Source organism: Dinoponera quadriceps, unplaced genomic scaffold (genome assembly GCF_001313825.1).
Source record: "Dinoponera quadriceps isolate SergipeBrazil2010 unplaced genomic scaffold, ASM131382v1 scaffold192, whole genome shotgun sequence".
Classification (NCBI taxonomy): domain Eukaryota; kingdom Metazoa; phylum Arthropoda; class Insecta; order Hymenoptera; family Formicidae; genus Dinoponera; species Dinoponera quadriceps.
The window spans coordinates 663,630-686,704 of record NW_014554324.1 but is presented as its reverse complement, the minus strand read 5'-3'; the positions used below and the strand labels follow the sequence as shown (position 1 = coordinate 686,704).

The following is a 23,075-nucleotide window of genomic DNA, read 5'->3' as shown; positions in this document are numbered from 1 at the left end:
CACCGATTGGTCGCGCAGCGATCCAATGCGCAGACTCCCCGCTGATTAGCGCGTATTGCGAAGAGCGCGGCGTCGTCTGCGTATGCTCGGTGTGTATTACAATTTGCATCATCATCATCAGCGTGGCTGATCTGACTCGGCCTGATCTGAGTTCGATTGGAATTCAAGAATTTTCGCCGCGTCACTGCTACATTATAAGTGAGTATACTCGCTATCACGCGCGATCGTCGCGATTGTGCCTTGTGCGATTTTAGGTTAGGACAGTGTTTCCGTCGCACGGCTCAAGTGAATGCGCTCATCGAGATCATTCGCTGTTGCGTTAATCGCCGTGTATTTTCTACGTTGAATCGCCAGTTAATGCTGATGGATTGCGGATAGATTTCAGAACGGTATCGAGATTTATTCATGAACAGCATAGGCGAAGCGTGCAACGAGGCGAAACAACAGTATGACTCTTGCTTCCACACGTGGTTCTCTGAGAGATTCTTGAAAGGTGATACGAGCGACAACGCATGCACGCATTTATTCAAAGTATATCAGCAATGTGTCAAGGTAATTAAAGCAACGTTGTATCTTGCTTGTATCCTCAGGTACTCTGCGAGCTTATGACCTATGAGAAAGATAAGAAAGAGCGCAACATGGAAGATTGCAGTGAATTGAAACAAAAGTACGATGCCTGTTTCAATAGTTGGTTCTCCGAAAAGTTTTTAAAAGGGGATACCAACGATTCAATGTGCGCTTCTTTACTTAAAGTTTATAAAGATTGCGTAGCGGTAAGTTTCTCAAAAGTCTCTTTCTTCTCGCAGAGTATATTCTTCGTAAGCCATCGACTATTTGAGAGAATTCCCGGCGATGTCGAATAACATTTGTGTAACATTGACAATTTTGCATTTGTGCGTTTTAGAAGGCCATGAAGGAGCAGCACATTGAGCTCAAAGACATGGAGACGAATTACCTAGAGACCGAAAAGGAAAAGAAGCCGCACAGTTGACAGAGAAATGCTCACAATACGTGCTTGATTCAACCTTATATTCTATGTAGTTCATTTACAAATTGTTGGTAGCAACCAAACAATTATTTCACTTGTACTCTTGTTCCTATTTCTTATATTAGAAAACAAAATGATTTTTACCTGTTTTGACAAATAGTTATTGCTATCATCTAGTCTCACTTGTATCATACTTATCGCTACTGAACTGTTCGAATTGAATGTTTCGCATATCTTGTTATAGCATTTTACACACCCATACTCGAAGCATTTAAAGGCAACAGTCGTATCACCGCGGAAACTACGTTACTGTTCTCACGTTATATATACACAGTAGGAAATATATAACAGGATAACTTGTTTGTACTTCAATTAGCGCATAACTTTTATTGAATCCTCAGCTCTTTTCCACTTTAGAGACAAAATTGTACAATGAAATAATGTTAATTGTTGTAAAAACAAAATGGTATATTAAATGATAATGACGCGTGGAAATAAATATTCTATAATTCATAGAGATATAGAATTCTTATCCCTGATTCACCATTTTCTTATCACTGAGAAGAGATATCTTTGATAACAATAAAAAGAACTGACTCTGAACTCTCCATTATCGATAAAAGTACTTTGAATGCGACTCTTCAGCGAATCGGGTGGTTGCTAAGGCACTTTTATCAATAGAAACAAAAAATCTACATTTTTTTACAACAAAATTTACAAACGGGCCTGTGTCGTAAATTATCTGTTGAGAAGGAAATGTTGACTGATAAAAATGAATACTCCAACACGTTGCGAATTTCTATCCAAAGATACGATATCTATTATCTCAGCACACACATACACGCACACACTCCCTCTCTCTCTCTCACTCAACATATTCTTATACTAACACTATTATTACAATTAAACACGTTAGAAACGTAACATTTATAATAGTCAGTACTCGTGTGTTCCCATGTAAACTTCAGTGGAAGTAAAAAAGCTGTTTCCGTTTGTCGATGAAAAAGTTGCCACGGCGAAGACGCGCGGATGCTCACCGTGCGCGAGGAAATTCTCTTCGGGCCGTCGAGTTTAATCGCTGTCTTTCGACTCCGCGTCGGACGAGGGCGGCGTGCTCTCCACCTCCTCCGCGTCGCTCTCTCCGTCGTCCGACTGGTCTCGTTTCTTCTTCGACGCATTGCCGGTGCTCTCCGCGGGCCGCTTGTCGCCCTTCTTCTTCTTCTTCTCGTCCACGCTGTCCCCGTCGTCGGAGGGACGCTTCTTCCCGGACTTCTTGCTCTCGTCGCTGCTGCTGCTGCCGTCGTCGCTGATGTACTCCTTGCTCTTGAAGGAGGAGCCGCTCATAATCTTGCTGGGCGAGTCCTTCTTCGTCTCCTTCTTCTTCTTCGGTCCCGCGTTCTCCTTCTTGTCCGACTTGTCCTTCGACTTGCCGCCGCCGCTCGCCTCGTACTCCTTCATCGACACGGCGTACTCCTCCTTGGCCTTGGCCGCCTTCGCCTCCCACTCGGACTTGTCCTTCAGTTCCCGCCACATCTCGCCGCCCTTCTTCGCGATCTCCGTGACGGCGATGCCCGGGTTGTCCGCCTTGATGCTCTCGCGCGCGCTGTTCAGCCACAGCATGAACGCCGTCGGCGGCCTCTTCGGCTTGTTCGCGTCCTTCTCCTTCTTCGGCTTCCGCGGCTTGCGCGGCTTCTCCGACACGGTCTTCGCCGACTTCGACTTCTTCTCCTTCTTCTCCTTCTTCTCCTTCTTGTGGCTGGCCGCGGACGCGTCCGAGTCTTCGCCGCTGTCGGAACTGTTGGGGTTGCTGTCGTACTCCTCGGCGACGTCGCTCTCGTCTTGATTCGGGTTGAAGTCCTCATCAGTCGAGCCTTCCTCGGAGTCCTGATTATCGTCGCCGTCCCGTTCCTCCGCCTCCGCCTTCACGCGCGCCAGATAAGCGTCCGGCTCGTCCTCCTGGTCGCTGTCGCCGAAGTCTTGGTCGTAGTTCAGCTTGTCGCTCTTGCCGCGGTTTTTGACGCGCAGCTTCTTCAGCATGATGAAGTCGAACAGCTTGCCGTACTCCTCCTTCTCGATGCTGCTGAACGTGTGCACCACGCCGCTCGTCAGCTCGATCTCGAAGTCGAAGGACCTCGTGGAACCGCCGCCACGGGCGAAATTCACCGACGCGATCTCCTCGAAACGAATGTGTATCGGCGGCTTGTGCACGTAGATGAAGCCGCGTTCCAGCGGGTACAGGTAGCCGGCGGCAGCTTTGAACGAGCAGCCGATCGCCGGCGTCCCGGTGTGGCCCGTGAAGTGCCCCGGCCCGGTCAGCTTCCGGTTTATGATCACCTTCATCACCTGTGTAACGTAAACGAGGGATTCTCGAGCAGTCTTAAAACGATATCACAGCAAGCACGTCTACTAACCTTGCCCAGCACCTCGTACGTCGGGCCCGCCAACTCCTTGCTCAGTTTGTCCTCGTATTTCTCCTTCAGTTCTTTCTCAGTGAACGGTAACTCGATGGAGGTCTCCTCCTCCTGCTTGAACAGCAGCACCAGATAATGATATCGCGTTTGACCCTGCTTTATGGGAGGATCCAGGCTTACGACGAAGTACATCTGCCGATTGTCCTTGTGAGGCAGCAGGAAGAGTCTTAGAACCGCCGACATGGGGATTTTATAATCAAAGGTCTTTCCGTGCAGCTGAAAGAACGTCTGGAAGATCTTGATGTCGTAACGACCGCGTGGCGTCAGACAATAGATTTCCTTGAATATGGCGATCGCATCGCCGCTCACGCTAATCACGGATGCCTTCTCCATCACCTGTTACGAGCGACAAGCGGATCAGCCTTCTTCGTTCGACTTTATTCTTTTACGCTGGTACATTAGTTGGTTGTGGATAAGTAAATCTATAGATCTTCTTACCTGCTGATGGAACGCTTCCACAGGATCTTGATCAACACTGTCACTTACGGGAATATGAAACCTCATTTCCATCAGACTGACCGGAGCATCGTCATTCTGATGGAACTCCAAGGTCACTTCATTTTTTCCAGTGTTACACTGCGATACATCGTATAGAGGTATCTCAAAAGCAGTATGGTGGCCTACATCGAAGCTTAAAACTGAGCCTGTGAATTTAGCTGTACCCCAGTTCCAACCCTTCAAGCTCAGTTCCTTCTCCAGAGTCTCCTTCTTATAATTCACAGAGAAGAATTTCGCAATCTTCTCTTGGTCGGCTTCTTTGAAGCCTCGAAAGCGATGCAGAGTGCCGTTCTTTAAAAAAATACGCAAACCCCAAGTGCCGATAAATTTCTGATAGTTCACCATCTCCATGTCGGAAGCAGAGATTTGTTCCACCTTGCCAGTTTTCTGGCTCTTAAAGATCAGGTGCTGATCGGTCAACTTTAATTTACCTGGTGTCTGATGGAAGGAAAATAAAGTAATTTTAATAGATGCATTCATGTGTTCCAGTCAAACTTAAAATCGAGATTTCATCAAGTTAGATATTAGCGTGATGAATTTTACATAACGAGAAGGTAACTGTTAGCCCGATCGTATTATTGGATTACGAATTCCGCGATTATGAATCGTGCAAAATTTCCTCTTTATTATTACGATCAATTGTGCAAGATTGTTTGCCTTTAAAGCAACAAAGTTTCTTACCATCGCGCCTTTAACTTCGGCGACAATGTCAGGATATTCCAGAAAATCCATCTTCTCTTTTATCAATATCTCTCTGATGTAAAGAGAAAGTTGTTAGCTTATAGCTAAATAATTACAAAACCGCAGCAAATCGTGTTTCCCCAATTCCAAACGTTCGTTCCTAACCTCGCAGATTTACCGCCGACGCGCTGTTATTGAAAACCGTTTCGCTTCGTCGTACGTGAGACTCCTAGAAATCCCGTTATTGAACAAACCATCTTTCTATGAGCACGTTCCACTTAACGCTCGCAACGACTCGCGACTATAAGCCGAATCTACAATGTCCAATCATATTAGTCAATTTGCCGAATCGACCAATGCGATTGGACATTTGGACACGGCCTAAGCTTGCAATCGTTGCGAGCGTTTAGGTGGAACGCATCCCTAGTAAAGTTGAATATTTTTTTAGTAGACGAAGACGTAAACATCGTTCGTTATGAATGGCAAATGGTGTAGATGGACGCGCCATCTCTAAACTGCTTGCGTATATATTTCTCCAGAGGCCAAAATTTAAATTCTTTAGACAGTTCTTCAACTTTCACGATCATTACCGGTAAACAGCGTTGTTCGTATAGATAAGTTGCATAAAAATGTTTACATCACCAAATGCATACGCGAATAATGTACGATCGATGAGACCATCATTTCAACACGTACGTAAACTGCTCAAACGAATTATACGACGGATCTTAATACAAATATTTTTCATCATTCGCTTTTTATTAGACAATTGCCATCTTAATAACAATCAAAAATACAAGTAAACAAAAATAGACTATATAATTACAAAATATATATATATGGTATCTTTTAATTTCTTTATTGATTTTATTAAGCTATTATCACTTGATGTTCTTTTTATCAGAAAAAAGAAGATAAAAAAGTAGTTCCAATCTGCAGTCGTTCTTACAAGTTTCACACGTTTTTGTTATATATCACTCGTTTCACACGAGTGATATTAAGTAACAAAATATAAGCTATTTTGAATTAAATTTGTATAAAATCTAGCCAATCATAGCTCATATCTTTGGTAATCTCGTTTGCATTTTCCAAAATATCATCCAACATTGTATCTATATTCGTGTCGTTAGTATTTGTAACATCTAATGTAGAACCATTTGTTCCTGGATTATTTGGATTATTTATAATATCCACTTGAACTTCCATATTTGTAGTTACTGATGGTATATTCGAGCTAATACCTGCATCTAAATTATACGCTTCGTTTCTTTGTACATTGTCATTTTTCCTTCCTTTACATTCCTTTCCAGTCTTATATTGTTTATGTGAATTAAATTCATAGTATTCTATGTCGGCGGAAGCACCATAATTTTCTGCAGTACTCGTTACAGAGGTTGCAGACAAATGCTCCTGCATTTTTCCATCACTGGGATGTTTATCTTGAAGAATTTTGGTAATATCAATGTTAACTTTCTCAATATTAACAATCTTAGGCAACGGTTTATCAGCATTCGCATTTATATCCTTTTCTTTTGTAAACTTAGCTGCTAACTCATTCGGCAGCCTTTTGCAGTCTATAATTTCTCTCTTTGAATCGATAGACTCACTTGTGGACGATAATTCGCTAGGTTTGTCTTGCATTGTAGAGTTTACCGAGCATTCCAGGGGAGTCATAGGTGGTGTATAAAGTGTCAGTTCTATTAACGTGGGTGTACATTCTTCATCGAGATACGTATCTTCCCAAGTACATGTTGAGGCTGATCTTTGAAAGATCAACTTTGTCAGATCTTCGTAGCCCAAAGGCCAGACGCACTGAAACACAAACAGATACATTTATATTTTGCGAGCGCAAATAAATATGCAAGAGAAGATCCAGAAAAATATTAATATTTACGTTCGAATTCTCGCAGCTCCACATCGCTTCCTCTAGGTTGATTTGGAACGCTTTGATCCGATTTTTAACACCGTTCTTTATGCACAGTGGGCAAAACTTCAACATCTTGCGATTAGTTAGTTATTATTCAATTAACAAATCCGATCCGGCGTGTACACTCGGTACCACGTGTTGTGTGAAACGCCGACGTATAATACTGGACGCAGCATGCAGGATATTTTGATCTTCCTCGTGTTGCTAGACTCAGATTGGAAAGAGAGAGAGAAGTAGATGTTTTCTCACGGATCTCTCTCTTTCTACTATCTTTTCATTGGTGAAATCTTTCCCAATGAAAAGAGGGAACAGCACTGCCTCTACTACGATCTACTGTTTACCGCTGTCGTCTTTTCTAACCTCTAAATATCGTCCTTGCTTAGAGTAGTAACTCGATCTAATCTTGACATAATCAAGTTAAAGACAGACGAAGATGAGAATCTGCAAGACTACAATTACTTAGGAATTAAATCGTGTAAATTTACAATCGCACGCGTATGATAAGAAACGATCGTTATATATTGTCATATCGTTATGAGTGAAACTGCGGAAACCCAAATTAAGGACAGCGCGGTCTCTGTTATAACTGAGCAGGAACGTACCTTGGCTCAGAATGCGCTGTCAGATTTCCAAAAAGGTTCCTACGCATCATGCTTGTCGCATTTAAACAAGCTGGAAAGCCTCAGGCCTACGGATCTCAAAGTTACGCACAACAAGGTTGTCGTGGAATACTACAAGAGCGATTTGAAGAAAACCGAATTGATGCGGAAAAGTTTGAACGCTATATGCGGTCAGATATCAACGACGGACTCCAGTGAGATCATCGATGACGTGGAGAAGTGTGTGATGAGGTATAATCAAGCTGTGCTGTTGTATCATACTAGACAATATAATGCAGCGATTCAAATCATGAACAGGCTCTTTGCTTTTATAGAGCCAATGGGTATGTATAGTAACTCAGAAAGCAATTGGATGTAGTTATGTCGAACTTTACAATCACATGAATATTTTCCTTTGAATGCTGAATTCGATATGTACTTACGTATAATTATTGTTTGCAGAAGAAACTCTAGCACACAAAGTTTGTTTGCTACTGATCGAGTTATATATAGTAACAGAGCAACCAGATATAGGCCTCTCAATATTGAATTATGTGGAGAGTCAGTTTGTATCTATTGACAATTCTAAGATATCAACTGTTGACAAAGATGGTGTGATGAAGTCTGTGAAGGATCAGAAAGAACAGAAGAAAGGTATTAGTGATACTGCGACAGATGCGTTCAAGATAAAACTCTTGAAATATAAAGCAAGAATATACCTTCTGACCCATCAATTGAAACTCTGCAAAAAAGAATGGAAAACATTAGTTTCACTGGGTACACCAGTGGTGGTAATATAACTCATTACATCAATATATAAATTGAGAACAATTATTGTAGCACTGTTATTGATGCATTTTATTAGTGCACCATTATCTTTTTTTAAAAATTAATTTTGTTTATTTTTAACATGCGATCGTGGAAAACACCATGAGAATTGTATTACTTTATTATTGTTTCCAGAATACATCAACGATTTTTTTGAAAGCTAATCTGGAATATTTGCGGGGAAATCACAGAAAGGCAATGAAATTGTTGAATTCTGCAACCACAGAAAACTTAGATTTTAAGTACGTCTTGCGTGCAAATTAGATTTAGCATAAATGCATGAACTTAAGTTGAGAATTTTCATACCTACTATATGAGATGCATACAAATGTGCTATATTGTGTTTCAAATAGATAAAATTATTTCGTGATTCTCTTCTCCTAAAATATATCGTTTTAATGTGTGATTTGCAGATCGTGCGGGGAGTCTTTGGCCGTTTTATATTATAACAATATGGCATGTTTGCATTTCGCAATGGACAAGCCAAATTTGGCTTGTTTTTATCTGCGAAAAGCTCTTCATGAAAATAAATGCGCGGTGGAAAGTGTGCAGGTTAAAGATATCGGTAATTCTTGAAGTTTTTATTGCATATATACATCTATTTTTCAATCTGAATTCATTTGGACTTAGTTCCAATTGTAAAATTCATTAATTTTGTGGGTGTAAACATTGTATATCACTAATACTAATAAACACAATTTTTACAGATGCCTTATCCTCTCAACCACTGTACACGCTTGGTAGCAATAAACACTACGAGCTGATGTACAGTTTGGGAGTATCGTTATTGTACGCTGGTCAAGCATCAAAAGCCTTCGATTGTTTCACGGAGGCGGCACAGAGGTTTCACAATAATCCTAAACTGTGGCTCAGAATGGCGGAATGCTGTATCTATTGTCACAAACATGTAAGTTACAGTTGATATTGTTGGTGTCGCTAATTCATCTATGTACGTAAGTAGGAAGTTTTAGTTTTCGTTTCGACCACGGATTTATTATTTACGTTAAGAAGGTAAAAAGAGAATTGCATATGATATCTATATTTCTCCATTTATTTTCGGCATTTTTTAAGTAAAGATGCATTTTCCCATTAAAATGACGTATGTAATGATATATTACTTATATTTTCCAGTCAAATGAAGTCGATTTCAAAATTTTACGACGACGCGAGGATTTGGTGCAGAAAGTCGTAGGTTCTGGTATCTACAGGAAAATCATACTAGCCACGTCCCTTTCGGAAAAAGTCAATTATCATTCTGAGGGCTTGTCCTACGCGATTCCACAGCCCACGTTGGAATTCGGATCCTTATGTCTGAAGAATGCGTTATTTTTACTGCCGAACAACAGCGAGCCAAATGTACCAGCGACAACTGCCACAAATTCACAGACAGTATCACTGTCGTTAACACCCGGTCACAACTTAGGTATGGATTTCAAGCTACATTGCACGCACGTGATTTTATAATTTATATTTTTACGTAATTACTTTTTAGGTGTTCAGCATAATACAACGCCGATGTCCCAGGCCACGGCTATTGAATCTTTTAATTTAAAAATCAGCGTGTTGGCCGCCAGCGCATATATTTCTTTGTGTCTTGGAGATTACACGCTTGCCCTCGAGCATGCAAAGGCACTACTGAGCTTTAACAAATTGCCCGGTGCATACAGAATGTTGGGTAATTTATACGCCGCCGAGAGCCTGATATTCATGGACAAAATCAGCGAAGCTCTCGAATACCTAAAGCCCGAAAATCTTCAAGATTTAAATACATTTACGACCATACCGGAAATCCCCGAGAAGGATAAAGAGAAAGCGGAGGAAGTCGTGACGAAGCCTATAAAAAGTAAAATAATTTATGTTCGCGGTTATAAGATAAAAGTACCAATATTTGGACGCGTTTATAACCTCTGGACAACCCTTGACGTTTCAGACTTTAATTAAATATATAGTTTAACTTTCAATAGAGTAAAAGTATTATCTTAAAGTTTTAATTACAATATCACATTTATTTTCATGAATTGATACATTTTTTTAAGCATAAATAATAATCCAGAGATAGGTACAGTTGCCTTACTCGTTTGTTTTGGGAATTTTCTTTTCTTGTGACGTTTCATTCACACAAATTTGAACGCAGTATAAAATACAGGAAGGTAATTCTTCAAAATTTTCAGCGTGGTATCCTACAACAATTTCTACGGGTGTTGCTGTGTTACGTTACAACTTGGCCGTGGCTTACGCCATACGTGGTGAACTAGACAAATCTGGAGAAACTTTGAAACAGGTGAGTAGATTCCTTAAGACAGATTTAACCTGTTCTTTAAAGGCTATCATATGATAACTTGAAAAATTTTTTATTCCAGGTATGGGTGTCGAAACCGCAAGATTGTGATGTACCTATACAAGTGATCATGTTGGCCTTGTACATAGAGCTGCAATTAGGTAATGTTTATTTTGTTACGTTAATATTAATAAATTATTGTTATGCAGAATGAGACGAAGGATGACAGATAATATATGTCATGCGCACCAAACTCTATTATTTTATATCAAGTATTATCGTATCTTGCATAATTAAGATAATAACAAAATATTTAGTATATTTTTTTCTTCCAGGTCGTGCAGACATCTCTAAATCAATAATAAAGCAGCACTGTGTACAATGCCGTTAACGATTAAGATCCACATTGACTCTAAAAAAGACTACAGATTTTTATATTTTTTAAGTTAGTATATACAGAATGTTCTCCGTTTTAATTCCGATTGTTATTCGTGAAACTACCATTAGCACAGGAGAAAATGTTCCAGAAGAAAATTACTTGCGACATAAAGACGTCTCATAGCATAACTTTGTTCTAAGTCAGGATAACTTTGTTGTAAGTAAAGTCATTTCAGGATATGAAAGTTATTGCCTTAGTTTATTTTTTATAATATAAAGTATTTTTGTTATTGAGAATCTGTTAAAATGGACGGATCTGCGTATGTATTACAAAGTGTATAAATTTAATTTAATTAGCTCCAATTGCGATCCTGTAACATACAAAAGCGAATGCTCTATTTTATGTATAATATTAATAAAATATATATTTCGAAAGAAAATTACGCGATGTCAGCAAAATCTAAATAAAAATCTTTTTATACAAACTTTGTAAGAAATATCATGACGTTTACTCCATAGTCGGAAGTTCTTGAAGAACACCCGTGTTAGTAGCGATCTCCCGCCATTTAATATGTAAAATATTTTACAATTATTTGAACTTATCGATTTCCCTTCTAGATTTGCCCCTGTCTAGATTTGAACCTGTAGGTTTTTCTGTCACAATTCTTCAGTGATATTTTTGCATCAATCTGTTACGAATTTCGTAATTAGTACCTCCGCTGTGTGTAATTAGCGACATCATTTTTTCATCCTGTTTTACTAATCAATCTCCAACGGCGAGAAGAATGACGGCGCATTAGTCAGATGCGCAAAAGTCTCAGCTTTCCAACGAGTCGTGCCCGAAGTCTCTACGACACCTAGAAGCGAAGATATTAACGATCGTATCGAGTTGCAAACGGTAAATTGTTCGTCGCTAGTTGGGCAAGGTCAATGACACTTGCTTACGTTAGGTGGGGGAGAAAATGCGCAATAACAGCATGCCTACGCTACGCAACCCGGACCTGTCCCACCACTTCGCTGCCGCGCGGCCCACGCGTAACTTCGCGACTTTCACCCCACTCATTCAATCGCGCGCACCAGAGTATGCTCGTCCATCCGGGCCTTTTCGCACTAGCTCTGTGAAACCTCCGTAATTTATATCTCGGCTATGCGCTAAGCTAGATCGACGGCGATTGCACGAAAGTTCCTTATTTTGTCTCCAGAATCAATCGTATCTACAGACATTTCGATTGCAATTAGCCGAACGAGTGAAGATGTTCCTCTTTCATCGATCTATTAACGAACTTTCGTAATTAATATCTCGGCAACGAGTAAAGCCACGTCGACGGGGGTTTCACGAAAATTAATTATTTGGCATCCTCTACGTCGGATTCTGCCTACAGGTATTTTAATCCCATGTCCCTTGGAAGCTACATTTTCACCGACGCTTTTTGTGAGATATAAAGCCGAACTGAAGAAAACACCAGTTTGACTTGAATGAAACCACCCTCGACTGGCCATCAAGCTGTCAAACGGTCATTGATGCTACGAAACGTCGTTATACTGAAAAAAGAGTTTGGTAACAATTACCAAACATTTAGTGAAACAGTTTCAACTAAATGATTTGGTTAACAATAACCAAATCATTTAGTCGCGCGGTACGTGTAATTGAATGACTTGGGGTTACACTAACCAAATAATTTAATTACACATACCATGCGACGAAATGACTCGGTTACTGTAACGAAATCGCTCGGTTAAATCGATTTCACTAAATGTTTGGTAATTGTCACCCAAACTTTTCTTCCAATGTACCGCTTCCCGTAATGATCGGGAGGAATATTTAAAAACGGATGTATTACATCAAGAGTTTTCAATTATTCCCGGTCCATTAAATGGCCCGGCATTCCTAAGGCGTAGCTTCACAGTTATCCCGACAAATACGTGTGAATTAAAAGGCGCGATACGCGCCGTGATGAAACGAGGTGTCAAAAGAAGCGGAGGCGTCGTCGTGACGTAACGGATAAATCAGATTAAGCGGGGAAAAGATTTACGTAAAAGTATTTAAGTTAGGCGCTTCTGCACGGCTTCGCGGCGTTACGTAACACGCATCGAGCCCGGAGACCGCAACTTAAGAGAAGAGGCTACCGCGTATTATCCGTACGCGCTGTACTTCGCCGCAAGGCAATCGCTGTGATTACGCGCGGTATGCACGTGAGTACGGCATTACGCGAATGAAGATGAGAAGGAAAAGAGTGACATAACTTCGGCTACGCGTTGGCGGTTTCGGCCGAATCTCCGATAGTTTCGCGCTCGTAATTGCAAGGGAGCACCACGAGCGCGCGAACAATTACTTGGATAACGTCGAGAAACGTGCATTCGAAGTTCGCATGGAGGGCGGCGATTCCCCGAGGCGGCTTTTGCCGCTTGTCCTATTCACGGGAGACAGGAATCTCGAGCTTGAACTGGGTCAGGGTAGCGCGGCCAAATAGACGGATCAATTTTATTTTCAATTTATCATACCCACGCGCGCGGCCGCGCACGACCGAAGACGCGAGCGAATTTCACGCCGCGCCGGGATATTAATCGCGACGTATTATATCGATTGTGCGCGGCCGGTCTGCGTGCGACTTCGCGAAGGTGCGGATAATCGGGTCCGCCGTCGAATAAGAGTTCGCCCGCGATGGTATTTATTCGTATTAATCTCCGGCGTCGGCGAAATGAGAAACGCGAGAGAAAGGGATGCGAACGAGCGGATTATCCTTCGCGGCTTTAGACTCTCAGTTTCCGGTTTTGCCAGATGGATTACATCCGGTCTTCGTATAAAGGATATTCTACTCATGAATTTGTATGATTTTATTTGTTCATTTTATTCAGTTTCTCTTCCTATATATTTATTCGATTTTTTTTTAGGGACTATTAGATAAATTCTTTTCTCGTATTTCAAGATCTTTTGATATCTGTCGCGGGACAAGTGGGGCATCGTTGTCTCTTCGGGGTCCCCTTCTCAGGAAGGCTGTCTTTATTTTTTAAATAGATTCAAATGTATATCTTGCCAACAAAACCACATTCTTTACATACATCGGTTTTCGTTGATCTACGTGTAAAAGACGAAATCACCGCGAAGTGTAGACACTTCGCGGCATCAAAACGCAGGTTGTTGTCGATCTCATCAAGGATTCTCGAATCAAGGAATTTTCATCAAGGATTCTCATCGCTCTCGTATTTGTTAGATGTCCATAGATAATACATAACGGAGAACCACTGAAGACACATGAGTCAGACGTGGTAAGAGAGCCAGTGTCAGGCCCTGGATGATTCGCATGGATGGCCATGACCATATTACCGTCCAGAAGCCCCTAACGATACAGCCAACGGCGAACAGTGTGTGAAATTAGTCCAATGTGTGAGAACAGGAATATGATGTGGCGTACACACACACACACACACACAATATTTGCTTTTGTATGTTAATTTCACGATTATGACGAATGATTATCACTAGTGTTCATGGTTATTAATTATTTCGAAGTCTTCGAAAGGACACACGCACGTGACAATTATGTCCACGATGTATAAACAAAGTATAATATCTCAAAATTATCGTACAATGTAAAATTATCGACATATCCCGGAGTTCAACTGCGGTAGAAAATGTCAAAGAAGATCGTCATTCATCGCATCTTTCCGATTTTTGATACATCTTTGTAGCTGAGCTGCCGATTAGAATTCTCTTCGGTGTCGGCTTTGTCCCAGCCGAAATCGCTTTCGAAATACGAGACCCTCCAGGCAACATAAAAATAACACAATAACATTTCATTGACTCGCAGAGGGTTCCACGCTCAGCTTTTGATTTATTCATATTAATTGTACAGGTGTCCTCGCATAAATAATACCTTGCGTGGGCTTTTATCAGCTCGTTCGTTCCTTTCTTGATGATATTACAAGCGATATTTATGTTACGTACGAACTTCCGATTTCACTGCGTGAAATTACGAGAGACCGATAAACGGCGTATTGAGCCGTCCGAAATTACGCAAGCGGGTAAAATAAGGCGCTGCTAACCCACGCACGGTCCTCCTAAATCGAGCGAATTTCACTCGGGGAACATCCGTGCGTACCTACACGCGCACGCGTTTACGTCACGCCGTAATCCGGCGTCTCTGGTCAATGCCCGGTGGTAAGCTCTCTCATTACGATTTCGCTCGTCTCGTCGGCTCGATTAATTACGGAATCGCTCACGTTCTCTCACGACTCGCGTACCCGCGAGCACCGGCATGTGGCCTGTACATCCCGAAGACAGCCGTCGGCGCTTCCTCCGGAGACACGTGGAACACATACGTCTCCCGCACGAAAATATACAGCACGACTTTTCCGTCTCTTGGCGTCTGTCTTTCTCTCTCTCTCTCTCTTAGATTTAGATTTGAATTTAACATAAATTTATAGCTCGATCCTTTCCTTATACATATTTAACTTACAATTATTTTTACAGCTTATTTTTTTCTCTCAGAGCTTTTAATTTTTATTTTTTTTTCTTGCTTTCGTATAATTGTTTTTGTCCGTGTAATTTAAAAATCACCAGAATGTATGATTTCTTTTCGACTCTATCATGTATCTCGCTTGTCCTTGGAGGGCTAGCCCTAGGATGAAATAAACGCTGTTCTCTCTCTCTCTCTCTCTTTCTTTTTCTTTTTGTCGCTCTCTCATCAGCGTCGATTTTCGGCCGAGACCAAGGTTATCACCCTGTCTTTCAAAGCCGAGCCGGCCGGGCCCACCGCGACGCGACTCAACGCGACGCGACGCGACGCTTTGCCCCGAGGGGCCCCAGCCGAGGGGCCGAACCCTTTCGTTTCGACGACTCCGCGGGTCGTCCTTCACGGCCGTACGTGGCACCAGCCGCACTTGACCTATATATTATTATGCTGGCGGCGTACGGATGCAATGCGCGTCGTTTACGAATAGGCCCGCCGGGCGTTATCCGAGGTGAGGAGTTGCCTGGCTCGAGTTTGTCGTCTTTCCTTCCTGCAGCGACCGGCCGCCGCCGGAGCGATCCGTTCCGATCTGACCTTCCGCGACGAGCGCGAAATGCCGCGAAATCGTTCCTCATCGTCGACTGCGCTGAGATCACGGACAGTTCGCGATTTTATGCCCGAAATTACCATCTCTCGCGTGCCGGTCCTTCTCCGACAGAGGAATTAAATTGGAGAGAATTACAAAGTATAATTAAGTCATATTTGCTTCTTCTGTCGCGAACACGATCTCAGATTCGGCCGCGGATAACCGCGGATACGTGACTTTGTCAAACACGGGCAGGCCGGAAGAATAAATTATCTAACTCGTTCCGAGACACGACGAATCACGATCAAAGGAATGAATGAACGGCGGAAGAGGGGCGCTTATTTGGAGAAAAGCCAGTTTCTCCCTTCCGATCTGCATATCTGCGAGTGAACTGTCCGCACTGGGACAATCGTTATTCCTCGAATAACTCGTGGGTAAGAAAGCCGAGTGAGAGTTCACACGCGAGTGAAAAATGCCTCTCGTCCTCCGGACGATCGGACAAATTTTGTGCGCGCTCCTTAAAATCCCTTTCCTTCGCTCAAGGTCCGATTCGAGTGCCCTTCGATCGTTCGGCGCTGCCTCACTCTTGACTGGCATTCAAGAAGGCCACGAGATCACTGCAGCTTTGCCGCGCACCGCACACGCGGCCGACACCGCGGCTATAAAACGAATCGCGCGCCTCGTGGAAGGCCAGTATGCCAGTGCGACCGAGTACGCTCTTGTACGATCTCCCGTGTACAATTCGCACCTTTCGCAAGTCTCTCCTCCGATCGCGCCGCTTCAAGGGCTCCGTCCAGCCGTGGACCGCCGTTGACGAAAATCTCGACGCTTCTTCACACGCACAACCCAGTGATGTGCATCGACGAGATGTCCGGTGCGCCCACATTCGCGAGGAGAATCGCGTGACACGCGCGACGCGATTCTTCCCGCTCTGTCCCTTCGCGAAGTAAAGCGTGACCGAGCGTGAGTTGCTCTCAACGAAGAGGTAACGTCCCTTGACCCTTCGCGGGTTCACCTGCGTCGGCTTTACCTCCGCATCTCGCTTCGTTTCTAGCTGATTCTATATGAGCCAACTTTTATATATATATATATATATACATTGCAATCATACATAAATTCAAGTAATTAGAAATATATAAACACATTATTAAATATAAACATAAATTAATTGTTGCATTCGCCGTTACCGCATTGACGAGATATTGAAGTTTATATAAAAGCAAGCCACGGTGATTCGGTCGCGAAGTAAACGAATTTTTACGGATCGCCACTCGAGGAGAAAAGTCGAGATCAATTGGGGGACGCGGAAGGGTCACGGAGAAATTCAAGCGGGGACGTGTGCACCGGTAAACTGCACGTCATTGTACGCGATACGTTAATCACGTCGCTCCGCGCGCATCGTTGTCACGACTATTAATTTCCCCGGTGTGTTGATGTTGAAGGGGCTGGCGGCGATTGTGCTCGTGAGTTCTCTGATTTAGCGCTTAACCGTTGCCCACGCGCGTCCCAGCGAGAGATCCGTGCCGAGGAAGCGCTCGAGCGAGCAAAGGTAACTATACCCGTCGATCCCGCTTGACTTTTACTCTCGTTGTAAAACTGATCCTCGCGAAGAGGTAGAATGTGAAGCTTCCGCCGCGGGGGAGGAGAGGACGGTTCATCGGCTACGTTCGTTCTCAGATACGTCACGGGGAGGCGCGGAGGAACAGGCTTAAAGCTCGCGCGAGCAGAGACCGTCGGCTCTCGTGCTCTCTCTCTCTCTCTCTCTTTCTGTCCCAGAGAACTCACATCTCCGAATTTCTTTGCTGAAATACACAAAGATGGAGTTGGAGATGCAGCAGGAGTCGAAGGACGAAATCGGCAGCTTGCCGTTCTCGCCCCCGCCTATGAAGAAGTCCGAGACGAGGGACAGTATCTCCTCGGTCGACAGCGATGTGAGCCTCTCGTTCGACCGGAGAGGCTCCAAGGGCGAAGAGGCCGACCTGTCGGACTACGACAGCGAGATCAAGCCCACGAAGGAGCAGACCGGCGTCGACCAGGATTCGGGTGCTGACTCCTTGGACGACTCGACGCCGGCGGACGGTCGTGAACAGCAGACGCCGTCGGAAGTTCCCGTCTCTGAGAAGGGGGCGGACGACTTCGCGCCGCCGAGCGACGACCTGGCTGACAAGATCTGCGCTCAGGTGGAGTTCTACTTCTCCGATGAGAATATCGTGAAGGACGCGTTTCTGCTGAAGCACGTGAAGAGAAACAAGGAGGGCTACGTGTCCCTCAAGCTGATCTCCAGCTTCAAGAGGGTGAAACACATCAGCAGGGACTGGAGGGTCGTCGGCGCGGCCTTGGCGAGGTCCAAGAAGCTTGAGGTGAATCCGCAAGGGACTAAGTTGCGCAGAGTAGATCCTTTGCCGCCCTTCGACCAGACCGCGCCCTCCAGGACCATTTTGGCGGCGAGGCTGCCGCTGGAGAAACTCACGGTCGAGTCGGTCGCCGAGATCTTCAAGCCCTGCGGCGAAATCGCGCTGATCAGGGTGCTCAGGCCCGGGCATCCCGCACCCGCTGAGGTGAGACTCTCTTTTCGGCCGGAAACTTGTCGGAGAATTGCGAGACTCCTATACGATTCGATAGCTTAAAGTTTGTTTTTACCGTGGCCATCTTTCTTAATGACGTCGGAAGGCAGAAGTCTTGCGAAATGCGTCGACATAAAAAGATAGGTTCGTGAAAATTTCATAAAATGAATGTGTTTCATAAAAGATGTTATAAAATAACATTTGTGACTAATTGAACCGATTTAATTTAAATATAACTCGAAAATTAAAAAAAAATTTTAATCAATAAATTAACAAATAGTCGTAAAATGTACTCGACAAAAAAAAGGACATTTTTCGAACGCTTTACAAATTCGCTCGTTTATTCGCTTTGTTCATTAGTTTTTTATCATTGAGCCCAATACCTTCATTTCTACATTTATTGCGGAGCATATAGAGATTGGACGAGAAGGTTGCTGACTATCAATAAAACATTAACGTCGTCGTAGTCATAGCTTCGTAATTGTTGTTATAGCTTCGTAATTGTTGTTGACAGTTCAGCTGAGCGGAACATTGCGCGAATTCGTTGATAATAGCCGGTGGCGGATTCGAATAATGATTGTTTGTCGCGATTCCTCGCCAAATTTTCCACAATTGCATGATGATGTAACGCACAGGTTGTAATCTTACACTCAATGTGACAATCACATGTTAACAGACTGTGATTGATCCTAAAAGCTGAAATTTGCTCCATGATTACTCCGTCATGTTTGATCTCTGTCATAATGATCTGGTTAATTCTTATGTCAGCTGTTTGTCAGTTGAGACTTAATTGACGATTCATTCACTTATTTGATAATTATTTAATGAATATCCGGTCACAGTATAATCATAATATAATCATTGTAAATCAATGACACGCAAGTCCCAGCATTTTCTTTCCCTAACGAATTTAGTTTATACATCTGTATTGAATAAGAGAGATAATTTATTTTTTATTAATTTTCGTAAGATTTTTCTGAATACCGAATGTGTTCTGAAGTTCATTGAAGTATTTCCTTTGATTAACCGTATCTAAATTATATTTTAATTACATTTTAATTATATATATATTGTTTTTATATATATATAAGGTAGGTATAATATAATAATACACAATAATAAAAAATACAACAGCAAAATATACGATATTTTCTTCTAATATTTGATATTTTTTAATATTTTTTGAATTTGAAATGTTTTTTTACTTAGGTGCGGCAGGCTATCTCGAAGAAACCAGAGCTAGCATCCAGCGAAGAGTGCGCTATGGTCGAATTCACGGACTCGAGTTCCGCGCGGATCGCCATGCAAATGACGACCCTGGGTGACGCCAAGGTGTTCGAGCTGCATCAGTCAGGCGACAAGAAGAGGAAGCACCAGCCTACGAAGAAGAACGTCATCAACAGAGTGACGAAGGAGGACAACTACAACTCGTCCAGTTGTCCGAGCGGCTCCGAGCCGGAAGATGGGAGAGCGAGGCACAAGAAAAGTGTCCAAGGATATCCGATGTATCATATCCACGCGGGTTATCCTTTCCAGGGTAGGGTATCCTATCCTGATATAGAAAGAGAAATCTCTTCTGCTGCCTAACTTCTTTTTATATGAAAATATTTTGAATACAAAAATCTCATTGTAATTTTCGGTAAATTTCTTGCCGCAATGATATAACAGAAATTTACATTATTGTACGATGTAAGTATAAAGATTAATTCAATATTGTATATTCGCTTCACACATGTAATTAACAAGATTGCAAGATTTCCATCATCGCTTGTCTCACGTCGTGACAATCACGAAAGTCAATCTAGATAATTAACTCGCGATGTCTCCACACTGCCAAAGCCTCAGACATCAGATCGTTATTAATTGTTTGTATTTTGTTGTAGCGGGGCCACCGTCACCAGATGCGTGGTTATCACGGAAGCTCTCCTCCTGCTCCATATCCAGCTCGGACAACGGTTTCATGTTTCGGCGCTTGTCCTCCTGCTCCGGTTCCAGCTCGGACACTGGTAGACGTTACTCCACGTGCTCGTCCTCCGGCTCCGAAACAGCCTTCTTCCATCCGGGCTACCCGAACAACTTCTATCATCATGAGAATCGCCGTTATTCTTGCTGCTCTTCCACCGGTTCGTATACGGAAAAAAAACTCAGCTTTCGCAACTGAATAGGAATCAAATGAAAACTCGGTGACGAAGAGATAAAAACTCGGTAACAAGAAATTGTATCTCCGTTACCGCGACTGAGAACATTCGTGCGAACATTCAGCTGCGTTAAAACTCGGCTGAAACAATTGACTAAGTGGAAATCTCCTACAGGGATTTTTCTGTTCTGTTACAACCGAGTTTTCGTCTGGTCCTCGGGCGAGGGAAAATTCAGTTACACCAACTGAATTGCTTCTTCTGTGCAATCGTGCGATTCAAATTGAAATATCTTTGTATGAGTTTAGCGCCCGAAAGTAACAATATTGTTATTATTACTATAGTTTTGAAGACTCGAGAAAAATAGATTTTTTTTTCAATTTTTCCGCATATTTCTTCGATTTCTGTTCCAAGGGTATAGAAATTCGTTAAAAAAAATTCGCGTGTGTTCGATTAAAATCTGTCACATTTCAAAATTATAGTTGTTATTATTGTTATTATTATTTTGGCTATTAAATTACGCGTTTCTTATTTGCCGTAGGTTCTCCCATGGAATGCGGGGGAGGTTGTTATGTCACGAGTCGTCGCGGGTCGGCCGACTACGGGCCGTTGTTGAGACGAATGTCAACGTGCAGCCGCGATTCCAGCTACGACATGAACATCCGGAGATTGTCCTTGTGCTCGTCGGGCTCCGAGCAAAATGGATTCTGTCAGTCAAGGAGCAACAGCGGCATCGCGATGACGCATCTGCCCGAGAACGTGACGAGAATGCCGTCAGGACCTGACGGCACTCGCGGCTTCTTCGGCCGCTCCGCGAGGATGCCGGTGTCCATAGAACCCACTTGTTGAATATCGCCGAAGGGCTCACATCCTCCCGCCAATCACGGAGATAATCCGATTATGTACTTATTAATATCGATACATATCAATACTTGCTCGAACTTGGTGTTATGTCGGGTTGAGTCACAGGTGACTCCCGACGAGGACGGTAACTCTCCTTATCGGAGAAACACAGAGCCGAGAAGCCGCCACTCTTATCAATCGGGGACACGAGTCGTTACTCATAATGACGTCGACGCGTCGGAGTAGCCACTGTTAGCCTGATTTAATATCTGCACAGAAAAAAAGTACTAGATTCAAGTAATTACTCTAATATTCCTTTTCACTCGGATCAAGTAATACTTGATTCAAGTAAAAAAAGTTCCAAATAAATTATCCAAGTAAAATATATATATTTACTTGAACCAAGTAAAATTTTGCTAAGGAGTATTGGAGTAATTATTTACTTGAATCTAGCACTTTTTTCCGTGTAATATCTATATAAAATATTTTGCATATATATATATAAATAAATTGTGAAAGAAAAAGGAGAAACTGACGGAAGTTGTTCTCGCGACTCGATCCAGCGGAATTGAACAAAATAAACGGTGGTATCGGTGAGGCACTTCTCATGAGGCACATGCATCTTTCAATTGTTAAGTGGATACAATCACTGGGTTTAACCGAAAGCATTTATCTATTATTAGAGATAGCGTTTGTATGTAGATCTCTCAGCAGTTTCACGTTAGGGGGTACGCACTTGTAATAGACTAGAATACGCACGAGAATTTGAGTAGAATCGAAGATAATACACTTTATCTTGCATTGTTACTTTTGATATAACAGCAATATAACGGAAGTATCAGGAAACCGCATAGTTGTAGCCTGAACCTGTCAAAGTTCAAAATTCTGCGCAGCTTTTTGATAAAGGGGCCGATTTTTTTTTTGCACACACACGTGCGACATCTCTTGTCGTTTTTTTCAATTTTTGTTATATGAAATATAAATATAGGAATATTATTATAGGAATGTTATTATCCTTTTTTCTCAAAGAAAGGAGGATGAAGAGACGGGAGGGCGACAAAGATTCACAATTGCACCGTTGCATTATATAATATTTTCTATAAATAAAATATTACAATATATGTAAACTATTTTGTTGTCTGTGATTGATTGTATTTCGTAAAGGAGTTATTATACACTATAGCATAGTCGCAACAAACACACACCGATTGTATTAATTCAACAGAATATAAAGAAAAAATTTAATCCAGTCTCAACTCTCGAGGCTAGACTAGCCGTTCCATCACTCATTAAAACTCGAATAATAAAGTGATGTTAATCAACGAAATTAACCGGTTGCGCAAGTCGAACTGCGTCGATCGACAAGAATATTTCTTGATATTTCAACCATCAGAGAGAAAAAAAAGAAAAGAAAAAAGAACTTTTCCAAAATACCTAAAAAACTCAAAAAATTTTATGGAGACAATTTTATAGAGACAAAAAAATGATTATGGTGACAAAATTTCATGGAGACAAAAATAAAAAGAAAAAATTATTTCGTATAAAACGGATAAAATAATTCCGTTGGTGAACTGAACTTTTGGTCGCCTAGGGAGCAGACGAAAACTCGATTGTAGAAATAACAAATTTCTTATAGGAGGTTTCAAACAATTAATGACGATTATTACAAAGATACAAGACAATTCTCTGCTCAGTTAGTTGCTCTCAGTTTTTGTCAATCGAGTTTTAATGCAGTCGAATGATCACACGAATGTTTTCAGTTACGGTAACAGAGATATCATTCATTGTCACCGAGTTTTCACATTACACACACACACACACACACACACACACACACACAGTTTTCAT

General features: G+C 42.3%; 4 protein-coding genes across 6 annotated transcripts; 2 read left to right on the top strand and 2 right to left on the bottom strand.

Annotated features, from left to right (window-relative positions):
* The first annotated feature begins 55 nt into the window (after positions 1-55).
* LOC106746775 (TP53-regulated inhibitor of apoptosis 1-like) lies at positions 56-1,486 on the top strand. Of its 3 annotated transcripts, none has more exons than XM_014623802.1 (3): positions 56-198; positions 379-552; positions 905-1,486. In XM_014623802.1, the coding sequence occupies exons 2-3, from the start codon at positions 406-408 to the stop codon at positions 989-991; spliced, it is 234 nt and encodes a 77-aa protein (XP_014479288.1). In that variant the 5' UTR covers positions 56-198; positions 379-405; the 3' UTR covers positions 992-1,486. The 3 variants fall into 3 exon arrangements, with proteins under 3 accessions (XP_014479288.1, XP_014479279.1, XP_014479270.1); XM_014623793.1 differs by lacking the exon at positions 56-198 and adding an exon at positions 591-773 and having other exon boundaries at positions 402-493; positions 908-1,001; XM_014623784.1 differs by lacking the exon at positions 56-198 and adding an exon at positions 591-773 and having other exon boundaries at positions 402-493; positions 905-1,001.
* Positions 1,487-2,024: 538 nt separating this feature from the next.
* Positions 2,025-4,862, bottom strand: LOC106746763 (FACT complex subunit Ssrp1). The gene is made up of 4 exons (XM_014623757.1): positions 4,639-4,862; positions 3,898-4,395; positions 3,400-3,795; positions 2,025-3,331 (listed from the first exon to the last, which is right to left on the bottom strand). Exons 1-4 carry the CDS (start codon positions 4,687-4,689, stop codon positions 2,060-2,062), a joined length of 2,217 nt encoding a protein of 738 aa, XP_014479243.1. The 5' UTR covers positions 4,690-4,862; the 3' UTR covers positions 2,025-2,059.
* Positions 4,863-5,349: 487 nt separating this feature from the next.
* On the bottom strand, positions 5,350-6,656 carry LOC106746557. Its single transcript, XM_014623268.1, has 2 exons — positions 6,533-6,656; positions 5,350-6,450 (listed from the first exon to the last, which is right to left on the bottom strand). The coding sequence occupies exons 1-2, from the start codon at positions 6,635-6,637 to the stop codon at positions 5,665-5,667; spliced, it is 891 nt and encodes a 296-aa protein (XP_014478754.1). The 5' UTR covers positions 6,638-6,656; the 3' UTR covers positions 5,350-5,664.
* A 351-nt stretch (positions 6,657-7,007) lies between these two features.
* On the top strand, positions 7,008-21,622 carry LOC106746469 (CCR4-NOT transcription complex subunit 10-like). Its single transcript, XM_014623084.1, has 15 exons — positions 7,008-7,508; positions 7,627-7,955; positions 8,128-8,234; positions 8,406-8,557; positions 8,700-8,899; positions 9,124-9,415; positions 9,485-9,835; positions 10,164-10,273; positions 10,353-10,431; positions 10,606-10,646; positions 17,115-17,234; positions 17,503-18,243; positions 19,459-19,786; positions 20,133-20,372; positions 20,926-21,622. Exons 1-15 carry the CDS (start codon positions 7,100-7,102, stop codon positions 21,231-21,233), a joined length of 3,807 nt encoding a protein of 1,268 aa, XP_014478570.1. The 5' UTR covers positions 7,008-7,099; the 3' UTR covers positions 21,234-21,622.
* Positions 21,623-23,075: the final 1,453 nt, after the last annotated feature.

Coding starts and splice junctions, on each gene's coding strand:
- LOC106746763 (XM_014623757.1), bottom strand. CDS start 4,689: ATGGATTTTCTGGAATATCCTGACATTGTCGCCGAAGTTAAAGGCGCG. Junction 4,396..4,638: donor CCGAAGTTAAAGGCGCGATG/GTAAGAAACTTT, acceptor TCCTTCCATCAG/ACACCAGGTAAATTAAAGTT. Junction 3,332..3,399: donor CGTACGAGGTGCTGGGCAAG/GTTAGTAGACGT, acceptor TACGTTACACAG/GTGATGAAGGTGATCATAAA.
- LOC106746557 (XM_014623268.1), bottom strand. CDS start 6,637: ATGTTGAAGTTTTGCCCACTGTGCATAAAGAACGGTGTTAAAAATCGG. Junction 6,451..6,532: donor GGAGCTGCGAGAATTCGAAC/GTAAATATTAAT, acceptor TTTGTGTTTCAG/TGCGTCTGGCCTTTGGGCTA.
- LOC106746775 (XM_014623784.1), top strand. CDS start 606: ATGACCTATGAGAAAGATAAGAAAGAGCGCAACATGGAAGATTGCAGT. Junction 774..904: donor TTTATAAAGATTGCGTAGCG/GTAAGTTTCTCA, acceptor TGTGCGTTTTAG/AAGGCCATGAAGGAGCAGCA.
- LOC106746469 (XM_014623084.1), top strand. CDS start 7,100: ATGAGTGAAACTGCGGAAACCCAAATTAAGGACAGCGCGGTCTCTGTT. Junction 8,235..8,405: donor ACAGAAAACTTAGATTTTAA/GTACGTCTTGCG, acceptor TGTGATTTGCAG/ATCGTGCGGGGAGTCTTTGG. Junction 17,235..17,502: donor AAGCGCTCGAGCGAGCAAAG/GTAACTATACCC, acceptor AAATACACAAAG/ATGGAGTTGGAGATGCAGCA.